The 12,636-nt window shown below is 48.6% G+C and overlaps 3 protein-coding genes across 3 annotated transcripts; 1 reads left to right on the top strand and 2 right to left on the bottom strand.

Annotated features, from left to right (window-relative positions):
• Positions 1-115: 115 nt before the first annotated feature.
• On the bottom strand, positions 116-1,457 carry cdc123 (cell proliferation protein CDC123; the record flags this gene model as incomplete). Its single annotated transcript, XM_056966301.1, has 2 exons — positions 116-1,271; positions 1,330-1,457. 2 exons carry the CDS (start codon positions 1,455-1,457, stop codon positions 116-118), a joined length of 1,284 nt encoding a protein of 427 aa, XP_056823082.1.
• A 174-nt stretch (positions 1,458-1,631) lies between these two features.
• N7477_004637 (COG1/VPS51 family protein) lies at positions 1,632-4,105 on the top strand (the record flags this gene model as incomplete). The annotated part of the gene is made up of 3 exons (XM_056966300.1): positions 1,632-1,774; positions 1,832-2,001; positions 2,052-4,105. 3 exons carry the CDS (start codon positions 1,632-1,634, stop codon positions 4,103-4,105), a joined length of 2,367 nt encoding a protein of 788 aa, XP_056823081.1.
• A 909-nt stretch (positions 4,106-5,014) lies between these two features.
• On the bottom strand, positions 5,015-12,376 carry N7477_004636 (uncharacterized protein; the record flags this gene model as incomplete). The annotated part of the gene is made up of 13 exons (XM_056966299.1): positions 5,015-5,833; positions 5,976-6,488; positions 6,538-6,701; positions 6,764-7,168; positions 7,271-8,362; positions 8,417-8,879; positions 8,939-8,959; positions 9,011-9,594; positions 9,643-9,715; positions 9,779-10,183; positions 10,356-10,511; positions 10,562-10,794; positions 10,858-12,376. The coding sequence occupies 13 exons, from the start codon at positions 12,374-12,376 to the stop codon at positions 5,015-5,017; spliced, it is 6,447 nt and encodes a 2,148-aa protein (XP_056823080.1).
• Between the last annotated feature and the right edge of the window lie 260 nt (positions 12,377-12,636).

The raw sequence follows: 12,636 nt of genomic DNA, 5'->3' as shown, positions 1-12,636 counted from the left end.
AAGACTTCTCTTGTACAAGTAAATTGAGATGGTCGGTTCTTCGAAGATGCACTTTTATATTCTTTATACAGATCTCGTAACACCAAACCAAGTAACGACTCACTGCTCATGAGCTCTATTCAGAGTCACTGCTGGCTTGCTGATCCTCGCGTACCTGTTGCGCCAATATATCCTGCCACTTGCCCATAAATTCACTCATTCCTGCAGGTCCAGCCAGCGAGGCATCGACGAGTTCCCTCGGTACCTTGTGAGCCGAGTACTGCGGGGTATTGAAAGAATAGGCTTCGGGATCATTCTTCTTGATAAGACGGAACTCAGGCAAGAATGGAGCCATATCATCATCACCCTCTTCCACGGCCTCTTCGGCCTCATCTTCTGAGGATCCTGATTCCTCACCGCCGTTGCCATCAGCCTCAGAACCAGCGGTCATAATGCTTCCATCTCGCAATGAGATCCGCACAAACCCTTCGTTCAAACCATCGCCTTCGTTCTCAAACCCAACCGGATCCTTCATACGCAGAATCTCGAGCCAGCTGAACAGCAGCGGATCTGTCCGCTGCGCCCAGGGATTGATATCAATCAACCAAACCCGCTGATGCGGCTGAGGAATATAAACATCAAACGTGAAATTAGGATCCGGGAAGGAATCTCGCAACTTCTCGTCGAAGAACGACTGGATGCGCGAACGCAGCATGTCGCGCATCTCGAATAAAAAATCGAAATGGTTCTGGTCGCGCTGACACATGCACAGAAGCTTGCGGTTGCGCACGAAACATCTGAACTCAAGTGAAGGGTTGAAGTTGGCGTATTTGCGGAGGACTAGGTGGTAGGGGACTTCAGGAAGGACGCTCTCGACTTCGGAGTGGCCATTTGTATCTTCCGCGGAGTCAGGAACACAATCGTCAAAGGGGTGATCTAGGTCGTGGGTGATGAAGTCGCTGCTTTTCAGGAGGAGGTAAATGTCGTTGGGTGTTTGGCATTTTGTGTCGTTTGTGGCAGACATGAATGTTGCGTCTTTCGGGGCGCTCCAGTTCAGTTTCGGAGTCACTTTGCCGAATTCGGTGATTGTTTCTTTGACCTGAGAGTGAATCTCTGGCCACTCTTTCGAAGGGTCCTCTTCTTCTTCGCCATCGTCGGAGAACGTGTCGTAATCGTCGTCGTCACTTGGACGTACCGCTTCGGGTGGAAGGACTATGCCGTCGGCGCGGAGGTAGTTGACAAACGAAGATGAAACGGGGATGACTCGGGATTTTGGGGCAAGTGTGCGATAGCTGGTAACCAATATTAGAACATTTTTGAAAGATATTTCGTCAAGTATGTATGACATACCGGGGGTGCCAGTCATGGTATGAGCAGTGCAAGATGTGAGAGTAGGTGACGGGCGGGAAAGGGAGCCGGTCCGGCAGATCGTTGGTCAAGGATTCCACCGGAGAGGCTTCTGGGTCCATCATCGGCATCTTGAAGAGTCTGATACAAGACTAGGAGCTGAATGATGGAGGGGAATCGCGGGGGACGATTTTCTTGAGTCACCTGCCGATAACGATAGCTGAATCAGCCTACCGCCTCAGGCACCGGTTGCTGATTTGGTCTCAACGCAGCCTCGAGCTTCTACCCAGTATCGCCCATTTAACATGGCCCCTGAGGCCCCAGATCCCCAGAGTCTGAAGTCATGGCACGATGCATTTCAATACCCGATCCCGACGGTTCGTCGCGTAGAGCAGGAATTGCGTCGGGACATTGCGAGCAATAAGGAGAAGCTCCGAGCTCTCGTGGGGTAAACACCTCGCGCCGCATGACGTTGAAGAGTTGCTGACGATGTTTGTGCCTTTAGGACCCGATATCGAGAACTTGTTGGAACTGCCGAAACCATTGTTTCCATGAACCGGGAGATACAGGAGGTGGAGGCTATTTTGACGGATGTTGGACGACGATGCAACCCGCGACTTGTGGAGAAGAAGCACCAGCACGCGCGGTTGGTGAAGAGTGATGCTGCTAAGAAGGGTATGAATTCCAACAGCGTTGTTATCTGATCATTGCTAACATTGGGATAGATGGCGAAAAGCACGCATTTGGCGCGCAACTTGCGCTTCTCCACAGGTGTACTACATCGATCGCAAGATTGCTGCGCAAACGGGCGTCGCTGCTACTCGTAGCAAAGATTATGGTCGTTTCTCGGCTACTGCACAGTACTCTTACAAAACACGGGAGCACGCCACCCTTCCTCGATGACCTCCGCAATCAATTGGCTTCTCTCCGCCGAGCCTTGTTGAAACGGGTTGACAGACGTCTCACATCCACAAACGTCGCAGAGGATTACATCGTCGAGTCATTGGCAGCATACTGCCTCGCTACAAGTTCGTCTTCAGACGACGCCATTCACCATTTCCACCAGGTGCGCCTGGATGTCATGGTCAACCAGCTGGCCTTATCACGCGAAAACATTCCAAAGAGTCTTCAACTATTCGTTCGCACACTACAGACTTCGAAGGTGCTGAGGTCACGCCAATTTTCTGATGTTTTATCCAAGCTAAAGACAAGACCTCTCCTCTCTGACCCAGAGATTCGCGGCTTGGACGGCTTGGATATTGAGGTTCTTGGTCGCTGGGCTGCTCCCGATGTCAAGAATTTCACGCCTTGGATTAAGCTGAGTGAAATGAGCCGATTTGAGGGTGTTGAGTCCATTAAGCAGTGGTCCCTGCAGGCCTTTGACAAGTTTGTCGAGAGCTGCCAAAAGAGCCTTGCCCATAGTAACAACTTCAACGAACTTCTATCTCTCCGTGCCGATACTGTGGAGCTATGGCTATCATCCTGGGGCTCAACCATCACACACAGCTCTGTTGACGTCCTCGAGCGTTTGCGTAAAATTTTCCATGACCACCTCAAACGGGTTCTGACTGCACAAGTGCAAACAATCGAAGAAGTCGCGGCCCAAATAGCAGCAACTATTAAAGCCTGGGAAACCACTGAGCATAAGACCATCGGCTCCCTCTGGGGACCAGATATCATCAATGCAGATTTCTCGAACGGTGCTGTTCTTTTCAAACAGACTGTTGCAGATCGACTCTTTGGTCGTGACGAAGATGTTTCTACCATCCTTCAGAAATACAAATCATGGCTTGCATCTATTCAGGAGGTCAAAGAGTCTATTGACTCCCTACGTCGCCTGAAATGGACCGACGTCCTCGTTGGCAGCGAGGTTGAGGACGAAGACATTGATGTCAACCCACAACTCAACGAGGATGACCCCAAGTTCCTGTCAGATGCTCTCCACTCCGCTGTGCAACAGGCTCTTGAAAGTCTCAACTCATCAATTGGCGAGGTCTTCCAAAGCTTTGGCCCCTCTCACGCAAGCGAAAAGGCCGTATTTCTTCTCAGAGTTATCCGCCTCGTGCGGATGGACATCCCAACAGACTTTCTTGCCAAGCACTTTACATTCTCCAGCGAAGTTGTACCCGAACTGCAGAAGCTACTCGCCACCGAGATTGTTGCTCAAAATGGCTCATTATCATTCGTTCCGTCATCGAAATGTCACCCCGAGACCGGCAAGGTCAAGATTGTTCCTGGCAGGTCGCTCTGGGAAGGTGAACCGCCTGTCCCGGTGCAACCTTCACCAGGTGCATTCAAATACCTGCGTCGTCTGACAGCCACGATGGATGAAAAGGGGTCGGATCTCTGGGACCCGTCAACCGTAAAGGTATTGAAGCAGTTGCTGCAGAAGCATCTGGAGATTTCACTTGGCTCTGTCCTCGATGAACTCGAAGCCTGGAAACCCAAGACCAAGGAGTCCAAGTCTAATGGCGATAAGGAAGTTCAAAACGGCGGCGAAGAGAAAGACGCAGAAACATCCACGGAGACCGAGACTGCCGAGACTCCAGAACTCCCCAATGCACCATCCCACACTGAAATTCTCCGCGACTGGAAAGTCCAACTCTTTTTTGATGCGATGTATCTAGCCAACATGCTAGGCGACGCGACCCAGCTGGCTGGCGTCGCTGAACGAGTACAGAAGAGCGCAGAGCCAAGCGCGGAAGCAGTCAAGGCTGTGCGGAAACTGGCTCAGGAATATTGGAAGCGTACAGAGATGCTTTTTGGATTGGTGGCTTAGCGGTCGATGTGCGCATGGATCAGTGTAGCATTATTTGCATAGCATAGAGTGAACCCAATTTTGACTCGCATTCTAGCCGTGGACATTTCCTTTTCCCTTTTCCCTTTTTCCTTTTTCTTATACTTTGAAAAGTGGCCGGTCTTAGGCTATAGATGTAAATACCATTGCCTCAAAAAGGCATCGGACAAAAACCTTGAATGGTCATCTTGGAATTCCTACATGTCAGGGGCACCCTCTTTCCTATACCTTCTATTTTACCATCTTAGCTGATTATGTGTTGACTCCTTTGATGGCAACGATACAGCGGACTGAATCGCAGATAGAACTTATAGATTGATATGACAGCAACGGGAATAGGAAAACGGCATTGTCCAGAAACTATTTAAATGTTCTTGCATTGCTCGAGGACTCGCAACGTCCAACTTGCGCATTTCAAAACCAACTAGCGAAACTTTGCTCAGGCCTAATGTTCGCGAAACTTTCTTGGTGGTCCACTCAATCAAGACTTCAGCCCCGGTAGATGATTACAGGTGCACCCTATCTTCTGTTCATTGGTGGGTTTGGCATGTTTAGGAGTGAGCGAGATATGAAACTAGAGCATGATTTTCCAAATTCAAGGACAGCTTTCCAAATGGGATAGGATGAGCAAGTCTTTGTGCTCAATTAAGCAATTGACTCTCAAGAATGTACGCATCTTCTTGGAAGGGCCCTAAGGTCGTCACTTTACATGTTCCATGATAAACATTGATTCTTACATAATTCAAAACACTGATCATACAGAACGCGATTCTCGCAATCGTCGTACATCATACGGTCATACCACCATACATAAGCACACCGCAGTAGGGTTTCGTTTCTTACCTTGTTTTCGTCAGTGTCAAATTCCCCGAGAACTCACTCCTCACAGGCCTAGTACTTGGCAACTTCCTCAAGTTGGCTCCGCACAACCTCAATCTCTTGCTTGACAGCCCAGATAGTGCGTTGAGCTTCGCGAGCCTTCTCACCATGGGACTTCGCAGTGACCATGATGATACTGACACTCAGACCCTTCAACGACCATAACTGGGCAATTTGTTCAAGCTTGACCTCCAAGGGACGGATATGTCCGTGCACGGTATCCAGTTCCTCAATTTCTTCCGCGGTGACGTGAGGGTTCTCGAGACAGCTTTTCCACTTCTCCTTCAATCGACGGAGACTCGTATACAGGCTGTTGAGTTCACTTATAATGTCCACGCCGTTAGTGAAAATTAACTTGCGAATGCGAATCTTTTCCTTCGCAGATACGCGGGCTGAGCCAGGGAGAGTATTGAATCTTTGCTGGCAAAGGGCAAAAAGTTGGAGGAAGATTTGCCCTTTGTTGGATCTTTTCAGGCAGCGGGCGTCTGCGAGGATCTTCATAACGCGTCGCCATCGACTTTGGAGGCTAATGATTACTTCCAGCTCGTGACGGGTGTATTCGTCAGCGTCGGCGGCGTCTTTCGCAAGAGTTGTCTGTGCACGCTTATCCTCGCCCGACGAGCTTTCGAGAAGTGTGCTGAGCTTCACCTGCGGACTTGCTGTTGTAACAAAGCTGCGCAAAAAGGCTGGACATTTGTTGTTATCGTCGAGACAGATCACTTGCAATTTATCTTTGTCATTGTAGCCAGCATACTGCCGTGTGACTTCGTCCCGAAATTTCGAAATGGCTGTTGAACAAACAAATGAAGGCGGTGCAGAATTTATGATCACCTTTTCGATTGTGTAATTAGCAAATTGCAGGGTATCAAAATAGATGACGCGGAACGGTGAATTTGAACTGATATAGGAACAAACTCATTTCACTCGCGAAACAAAGTCTAAAAAGAGACTCTCCATTGATTATAACACGTACCTGTTGTGCTTTCTCCCACATATCTGCAAACCCTCGAGGCAGAGGCGTGTAAGCATGCAGATTCAGAATGATTGTTGTAAGATAGTCGAAAATGCGCTTCCTGTGGACCACGGGGGAGGATCTGTGACTTAGCGCTTCGATTGTGAAATTGTGCCGAGATATGGCATGCTCCAGACTTTCAGTGATTTTGCAGAATGATCCGATGAGTGCCTTGAGGAGTCCGAGCTGCATGTTGCGATCCGAATCCTGGTAAAAATGGTTCCATGCCAGTGGGGCCTTGAAAATCACTGGGAGATATTGTATGGCCCATGACGATGGCACCATTATGGCGTTGTTGTAATTGACAATACACAGCTGTAAAATGTAAGTAAGCCGTTCCCGACCCCAGACATGAAATTGACGCACTATGTATGTCGCCACAAGTTCGAAAATTGCCATTACGCTGTGGAAGGTCCTGAGCTCAGTAGCTTCAGCTCGCTCCACACAGATGAGAAACTCCCTGACTCGAGAGTACTGCAATGTTCAAATTAGCATAAATCTACATGCAAGCAGGAGGACTCACGAAGTCTGTGATGTTGGCCTCTGAAATAGCCCATCGAATCTGATCTACTGCCTGCACAGCGCTGAATGTGTTGTTCAACGGATTTGATTCTCTTCGGCGACGGCCTAGAATGTAGCTCTTTTTCTTTGCTAAGGCGCGGGCGTAGCTGAGAGCAACCCGAGGGCCTATGTTAAAATTAGAATTTGGATTGTCCGGGTGAAAAAGCAATTGACAAGAAATTACTCACCGAGAACATGGGCCATCTGAAGCTGCTCAAAGATTCCACTGAAGGTATAGATCTCATGCCACTCTTCCTGCATTCGATAGAAGAGGAGATTCTCAATGCTCGATGTGGTGGCAAAGAACATCGGGCTATGTAGCAAATTGCCTATTTTTGAAATTGCTTCGGCTGAATGCTCGAAAGAACTGATGAAAATCAGCTCATTGAGGAGTAGGTGCAACCAGCGTCTCCGCATGCCAAGGTATTGTACGCAGAAAGATTCCGGCATGAGTCGGTGATAATACAAGATGCTGAGTCTGCTCAAGACTTCACTGACGTTGAGAAGGCAAGTCAGCTTCAAAAAACAGTCGTCGTGGCTTGGTTTTTCATGAAAAAAATGACATTCTCCTGCGCGAGCTTTGAGGCAAGTCCCTGAAACGAATTAGCTCGAGCCTTCCTTGCTAATTTGTATGACTAGTAGGAGTGGGGGAGGCAGTCCCGAAGCAGCTTTGAGTTGCATTCATCTCAACTTACCCCTGTAAAGAAAGTGCTTGCAGCGCCGGGGAAAAAGATCTTTGAAGAGATTAAAAGCAACGCTTTGGAAGGCTTCCACAGTACTGAAGAATCTCTCTCGAATCCACTGTCTTGCTTGAGTCAGCAAAGCTTCTAGGGACATGTCCTCTAGCATTTGCAAACCGTCGGTCCGCAGAGGGGACCAAGGAAGTACAGTCATCTGGTTTGAATTTTTTGGCGAGCTCCATAGACCGCAGACGAGCATTAGACCTTCCGAATCCTTGAGCTCTCCAAATTCCATATTCTGAATGAGTCGAATGACATGGGTGAGGATGTCCATGGGTAGGTTCATGAGTTTGTCCCTTTCGAGAAGCTTGATCTCGGACTGGTAGACAATCGAGAAAAGACTGAAGAAGTCTACTAGGATTGGGCTTGCCCCCAGCGACTTGAATGAAGCCTGAGCGCTCTTTCCCTCATAATCATCAATTAAGTTGAAAATACTGAGCCATTGCAGAGCAGTCTTTTCTAAGGGTGTCGATCGGGATGACTGTAACAAATCCTTTTCCAGCTCGGGTCGGCTGTCAATCAAGTGGCGGTGATTGAGAAGGGTCTCAGCCATTGAGTAGTGCAAAATCATCTCGGCAACTTTCTTGTCGATCACTGGCAACAGTTTCTGGGTCAGAAGGGTGTTCATAGCTTCAGGCAGATCTCCAACGGCGACCGAAAGCTCGTAGTATTCAAACCACCTGTGGCGCTCTTTGTAGAGCGATCGCATCTGATCAAACATCTCAAATTCCTTGAAGAATGACAGTTTTTCTACATCGGATCCCAAAAGATCGATTGTTGTCGCTCTCAAGTCAGTCGAAATGCGGCCTTGTCTGAGCAGGATGTTGCAGAGCCGAGAATAGCGGGTCAAAGTATGGAGTGGAAGCCTATGTCCATGTCGCTTGATGTATTGGATCAGCTCACCGAATTCTTTACCTCGGCGCAAGACCTCTATTGCCTGTTCATAATCTCCATGCAAATGGAAACAATCGGAAGCTTGACGCAAGTGGCCACCTTTTTCGTAAAACGCTGCGGCTTTAGGTAATTGGCCTTGGCTTTTCCAGATTTCTGTGAATGGATTAGTCGGCAGTCATTGGCAAGTATGATACACGAATCCAGTACCTGCAGCTTTGTCGTATCTTTCAAGAGCCTGGTAGCAGTCTGCAGCGTCGGAGAACAAATTAAGTTCCAGAAAACACGCAATTGCTTGCTCATATTTGGAAGTAGAGCCTTCAAGATCATCGAGTGCTCGAAGTGATCGCGCCTCTTGTTCATATAGCCAGGCTTGGGAATGTGTCATACCGCGAGAGTCATTTGCTTTTCTGTAACAAAACAAGGCATCGGCAAAGTTCTTTTGGTGTAGCAGATGTGCTGCTCGCTTTAGCCATCTCTCTGGGTCCACCGAGCCACCTGCTCGGAGGACTTGGACCTTTACGGCAACATCTCGATCTTTCTTCCTCACGAGCTCAGCGAGATCAGTCTGTCCATGAACCGAGAGCGCTTGAAGAACTGGATCGATGCTGGCCTCAATGGTTTCCATGAACCACAAGTGCTTGCGCGCTCTTGTTACTGCAACGTAAAGATGCTTCAATAGATTCGTCAGTTGGGTCCCAGACAAAATGTGAGATTTAGATATTCGTGTACCTTCAGCTCAGAGCACAGGGCCTGTTCAAGATTTAGTGAAGTTCTATGATCTTCGTACCAACAAAGACTCACCGCGTGTTTTCGCGCGTCAAACTTTGTATGTTGCTTGTGAGCAAGCAAATACAAGCATCGATAGCTGCTACCAAGTCCACTGCTTCCAAAAAAGTCATAGACAAGGACATCGTCGAACTCCATGCCTTTGCTCTCGAGGATGGTAAGAACAAGTGAGATATCACCAATCTGTGCCTGCAGTCTAGATTTGGATGCATCGTCCCGGACAAGAATCACTTGTTCGGCACCGAAGTTAGCTATCTGGTCGTTCAATTTGACGAGACCGATCATCTTGGCTGACAGAATCGAAGAGTCAAATCCGGCAAAAATGATTGGTTTGGGGCCTCCGGTCTGACCGATCTCAGGATCTAGCTTGTCGATGGTCTCAGGGAAGCCATTCCACAGCATTGTCATAACCCAAGATGCGAAGCTAAGAATACCTTGATGAGACCGGTAGTTCTTGGCCAGCATGAACTGCACAGGCTTGGCGATGGAAGGTTGATTCAGCTCTTTGGAAATTACCTCATAATAGTCATAGAAGAGCGCTTTGATTTCGGGAAACCGGAAGGCAGAGTCCTTCGAAATACACTGTGCCGTGTCCCCAGCTTGAAAGTATTAAAGAACATTCAAGATTCACTGACCGAGTGACTTACCCAGATGAATGCCACGAGCATCACTCAAGCAGCTTAGAAGTAAAACGATGTCGAGACAACGTAAGTCTTGGATCTCTGAGCAGAAGGTTAGCGGCATGCAACTTTCGGAATGGGAGCTGATGATGATACCGTCTACATAGACTTCTTCAAAGCAATGACGAATGAGAGATTCCAAAGAGGAATCCCCTTTCAGCAACTTCAACAAATCTATGACACGGTCCAGCTCATCAATTTGGTGTCGCTGTTTCTTCTGCCGTTCATATCGTTCAAAAGTCCGGTAGACAACTTCGCGTTCTACCTCTGAAGCAAATGCGGGGGAGGCCTTGGAGGAATTGGAGAGATACTCGGCACGATTGAGGGGCATCAAGGTGCTCGCGGAGATTGCCGAACCCTTGATGACTCCCATTATTCCCGCAAAAAGAAGCTCCGGGGAACATCCAGATGGAACCATCCCGGAGAGGCAGCTCCAATACTCCGTCTTGAAAACATTGAAATCTACCACCTTGGGCTTGTCGAGTGCTTGCAGCTCTGCATTTGTACTCTTTGTCCTGGGTCGAGTGCTTTCGAGAAAATCTTGGCGGTTTGCTCGCCTGGAGAACGTTAACGAGAATTGAAACAGTCACATAGCCTTGCTTGATGGATCTTGAATGGAGGTGACGAACGAACCTGAACGTCTGCTCAAGGAGATTCAAAAAGGCATCATACGTGCAAACAAAAGGGAAATCTTCGTCTTTCAAAGCAAAGAAAGACTCCATCTTCTCATTGTAAGAGGGTGTTCCGTGTGCCTCTTTTTCGAACTGCGTATTGATCAAGCTTCTGGCATAGGTCTGAAGCTTTGCGGCCAGATATGGTGAACGGGTCAGGAGGAGCTTTTTCATTAGTATGAGAAGACCTGAGATTGACCTGGCTCGATACTTACCTGTCGAGCGGCTTTTCCATCGGGCATTTTCTGTCTCGCTCTGTGCTTGGCGAGTATCTTGAACAGAAGGCATGTGGTTTTACCCGTACCGCTTCTTCCAAGAATCAGGCTAGACGTGTTAAAATGTCCAATAATCTCCATTTCTTCTGGTGATAGGTCAAATGGAAACTCTTCCAAATCTGTGTTGCTGACGATGGACTTGAGGAAAGGTTCAGTCACATTGAAGAACTTGTCTAGATGATATCAATTTCATGACCTGATTGAGGGAGTGCTACGAGGGTTGATTGTTTCCTTACTTGACATCTCGATCAATGCATGATCAATCCTGGCTGCGCCCATCGGTTTCATCTTTGCGTAGACACCCTGGGTAGGCCCCAGCTTGTTCGGGAAAAAAACGCCATTTGGGTGCTGTCCAGGGCGCGTTAGGCAGAGTCGGGCGATCTCTGGAGCGATATAGCTCTGCAAGCTGATGATTTGATTGATGGCAGCGTCAACCTCGTCATCCGAGCTTGTGATCTGCCAAACTTTAACAATCTGCTGCTGAACGCCCGGGGATTGATGTTCAAATCCCACATCAAGGTGCCAGAGAATTGACATGGTGCGAGAGACGTGAGCTTGCAGAATTGGGATAATCATTTCCTGCCTTTGCTTCTTGGAGCCAGTTAGACGGGAGAGGTCCTTTCCTTTCCATGCACCGCTTGCCAACTCCCTGAGTTTTTGCTCAACGCGAGAAAAGTCGCCTGCGCGAGCCAACTTTTTCGCATTCTTCATCGCAGCGTCGGACAGTAAAACTTTCCACAGTCCGACTTTCTTTCCAAATATGTCAATCGAGTGGCTGTTAGTCAAGGCCTGACAATCGCGATGGTCCAAAAAGCCCGCGAACGTGGACGTAGTTCCCGTCACCCTCTCTAAGCAGAGTCTGCATGGGAAACTATCTAGCGCTTTGTGTAAGAGTTCAGGTATTTTCTCATTCTGAATGAATTCAAGGGCATGAAGAAGATGGCCGATGGAGCTTATCTGGGGCCCATTGAGTGATTTCAGGATGTCAAGGACAGACTGAGGTATCTTGAATGAGCTCTCCTGACTTTTCACCATGAGGGTCTGGCTGGTTTTCTTGTCATCGGGGTTAAGAGCCCGCATGTTCTCCAAGGGAGGCAAATTCTCTTTCTCGCTGGTCTTGTGGTTCTCTTCCCGGTGAGACTGAATCAGGCTCTTCAGGGTGGACATCAAAGTCCTGGCTCTGTACCAGCTTTCGGAAATTTCGCTGACACCATGGCCGGAGCAGCTGTCACACATGAGAATGAGTCTTTCCGTGATAGCGCAAAGGGTTTGGAAGTCCAGGTATGTCTTCTTCGAAAGCAACAATGATTTTATGGCGGAGCAACGCTTCTCGTCAGCAACCAAGCGCTCAAACATTCCTTCCTGTGTGAGAAAGAGGTCTGCAACGAGCTGCAAGTAGGCCCCGGGGTAGCGAGTAACGATCGAAAGGGAGGATCCGACTAGCTGGAAGGCTAGCTCGGGAGTAAGAAGGTGATCTGGCGAGTTGACGAGGGTTCCGACGACGCTTTTGAATATTCCCTCTGCGGCGGGTGCTGACATTTTCTGGTCTTTCAGTATGCTGAAGGCTCTCTGAAGACGTGTGATCGTTCGCTCAGGGTTGAGCATGATCTGGTCTCGGAGGGCTTCATCTCGCATGCTCACATGCAGACGAGTGTAGTACTTGCTAATACCGGATAGTAGATGATTGTAATCATGTAGACTCGGCTCGGAGCTCTGTAGCAACAACGTACACAGAGGAGGTTTTGGTGCCTCCATTGCGGAAGAAACCATCGCTGGTAAGCGATTTCTCAGGGCTGGGAGGGAGTCGGAATGTACTTTCCTAGGCGTGTCAAAGGTACACAAGGAGATACTGTGCGATAGAAATTGATGTGTGTGATGGGGGTTGAATGAATCGGTGGTATGAGAAGTGGGATGTGATGAAGTGACGAGAGAAAGTAAGAGCAGAGGCTGGCTTCGTGGCTGCCAGAACAACCAAAACTGAGATCAACGTGACTCAAGCTCAGTCTTCTTGAATT

The sequence above is a fragment of the Penicillium maclennaniae genome, assembly GCF_028827695.1.
Source record: "Penicillium maclennaniae strain IBT 15551 chromosome Unknown utg000004l:1.0-3007600.0:1.0-3009580.0, whole genome shotgun sequence".
Classification (NCBI taxonomy): Eukaryota; Fungi; Ascomycota; class Eurotiomycetes; order Eurotiales; family Aspergillaceae; genus Penicillium; species Penicillium maclennaniae.
This window is presented reverse-complemented; position numbering and strand designations above follow the sequence as displayed.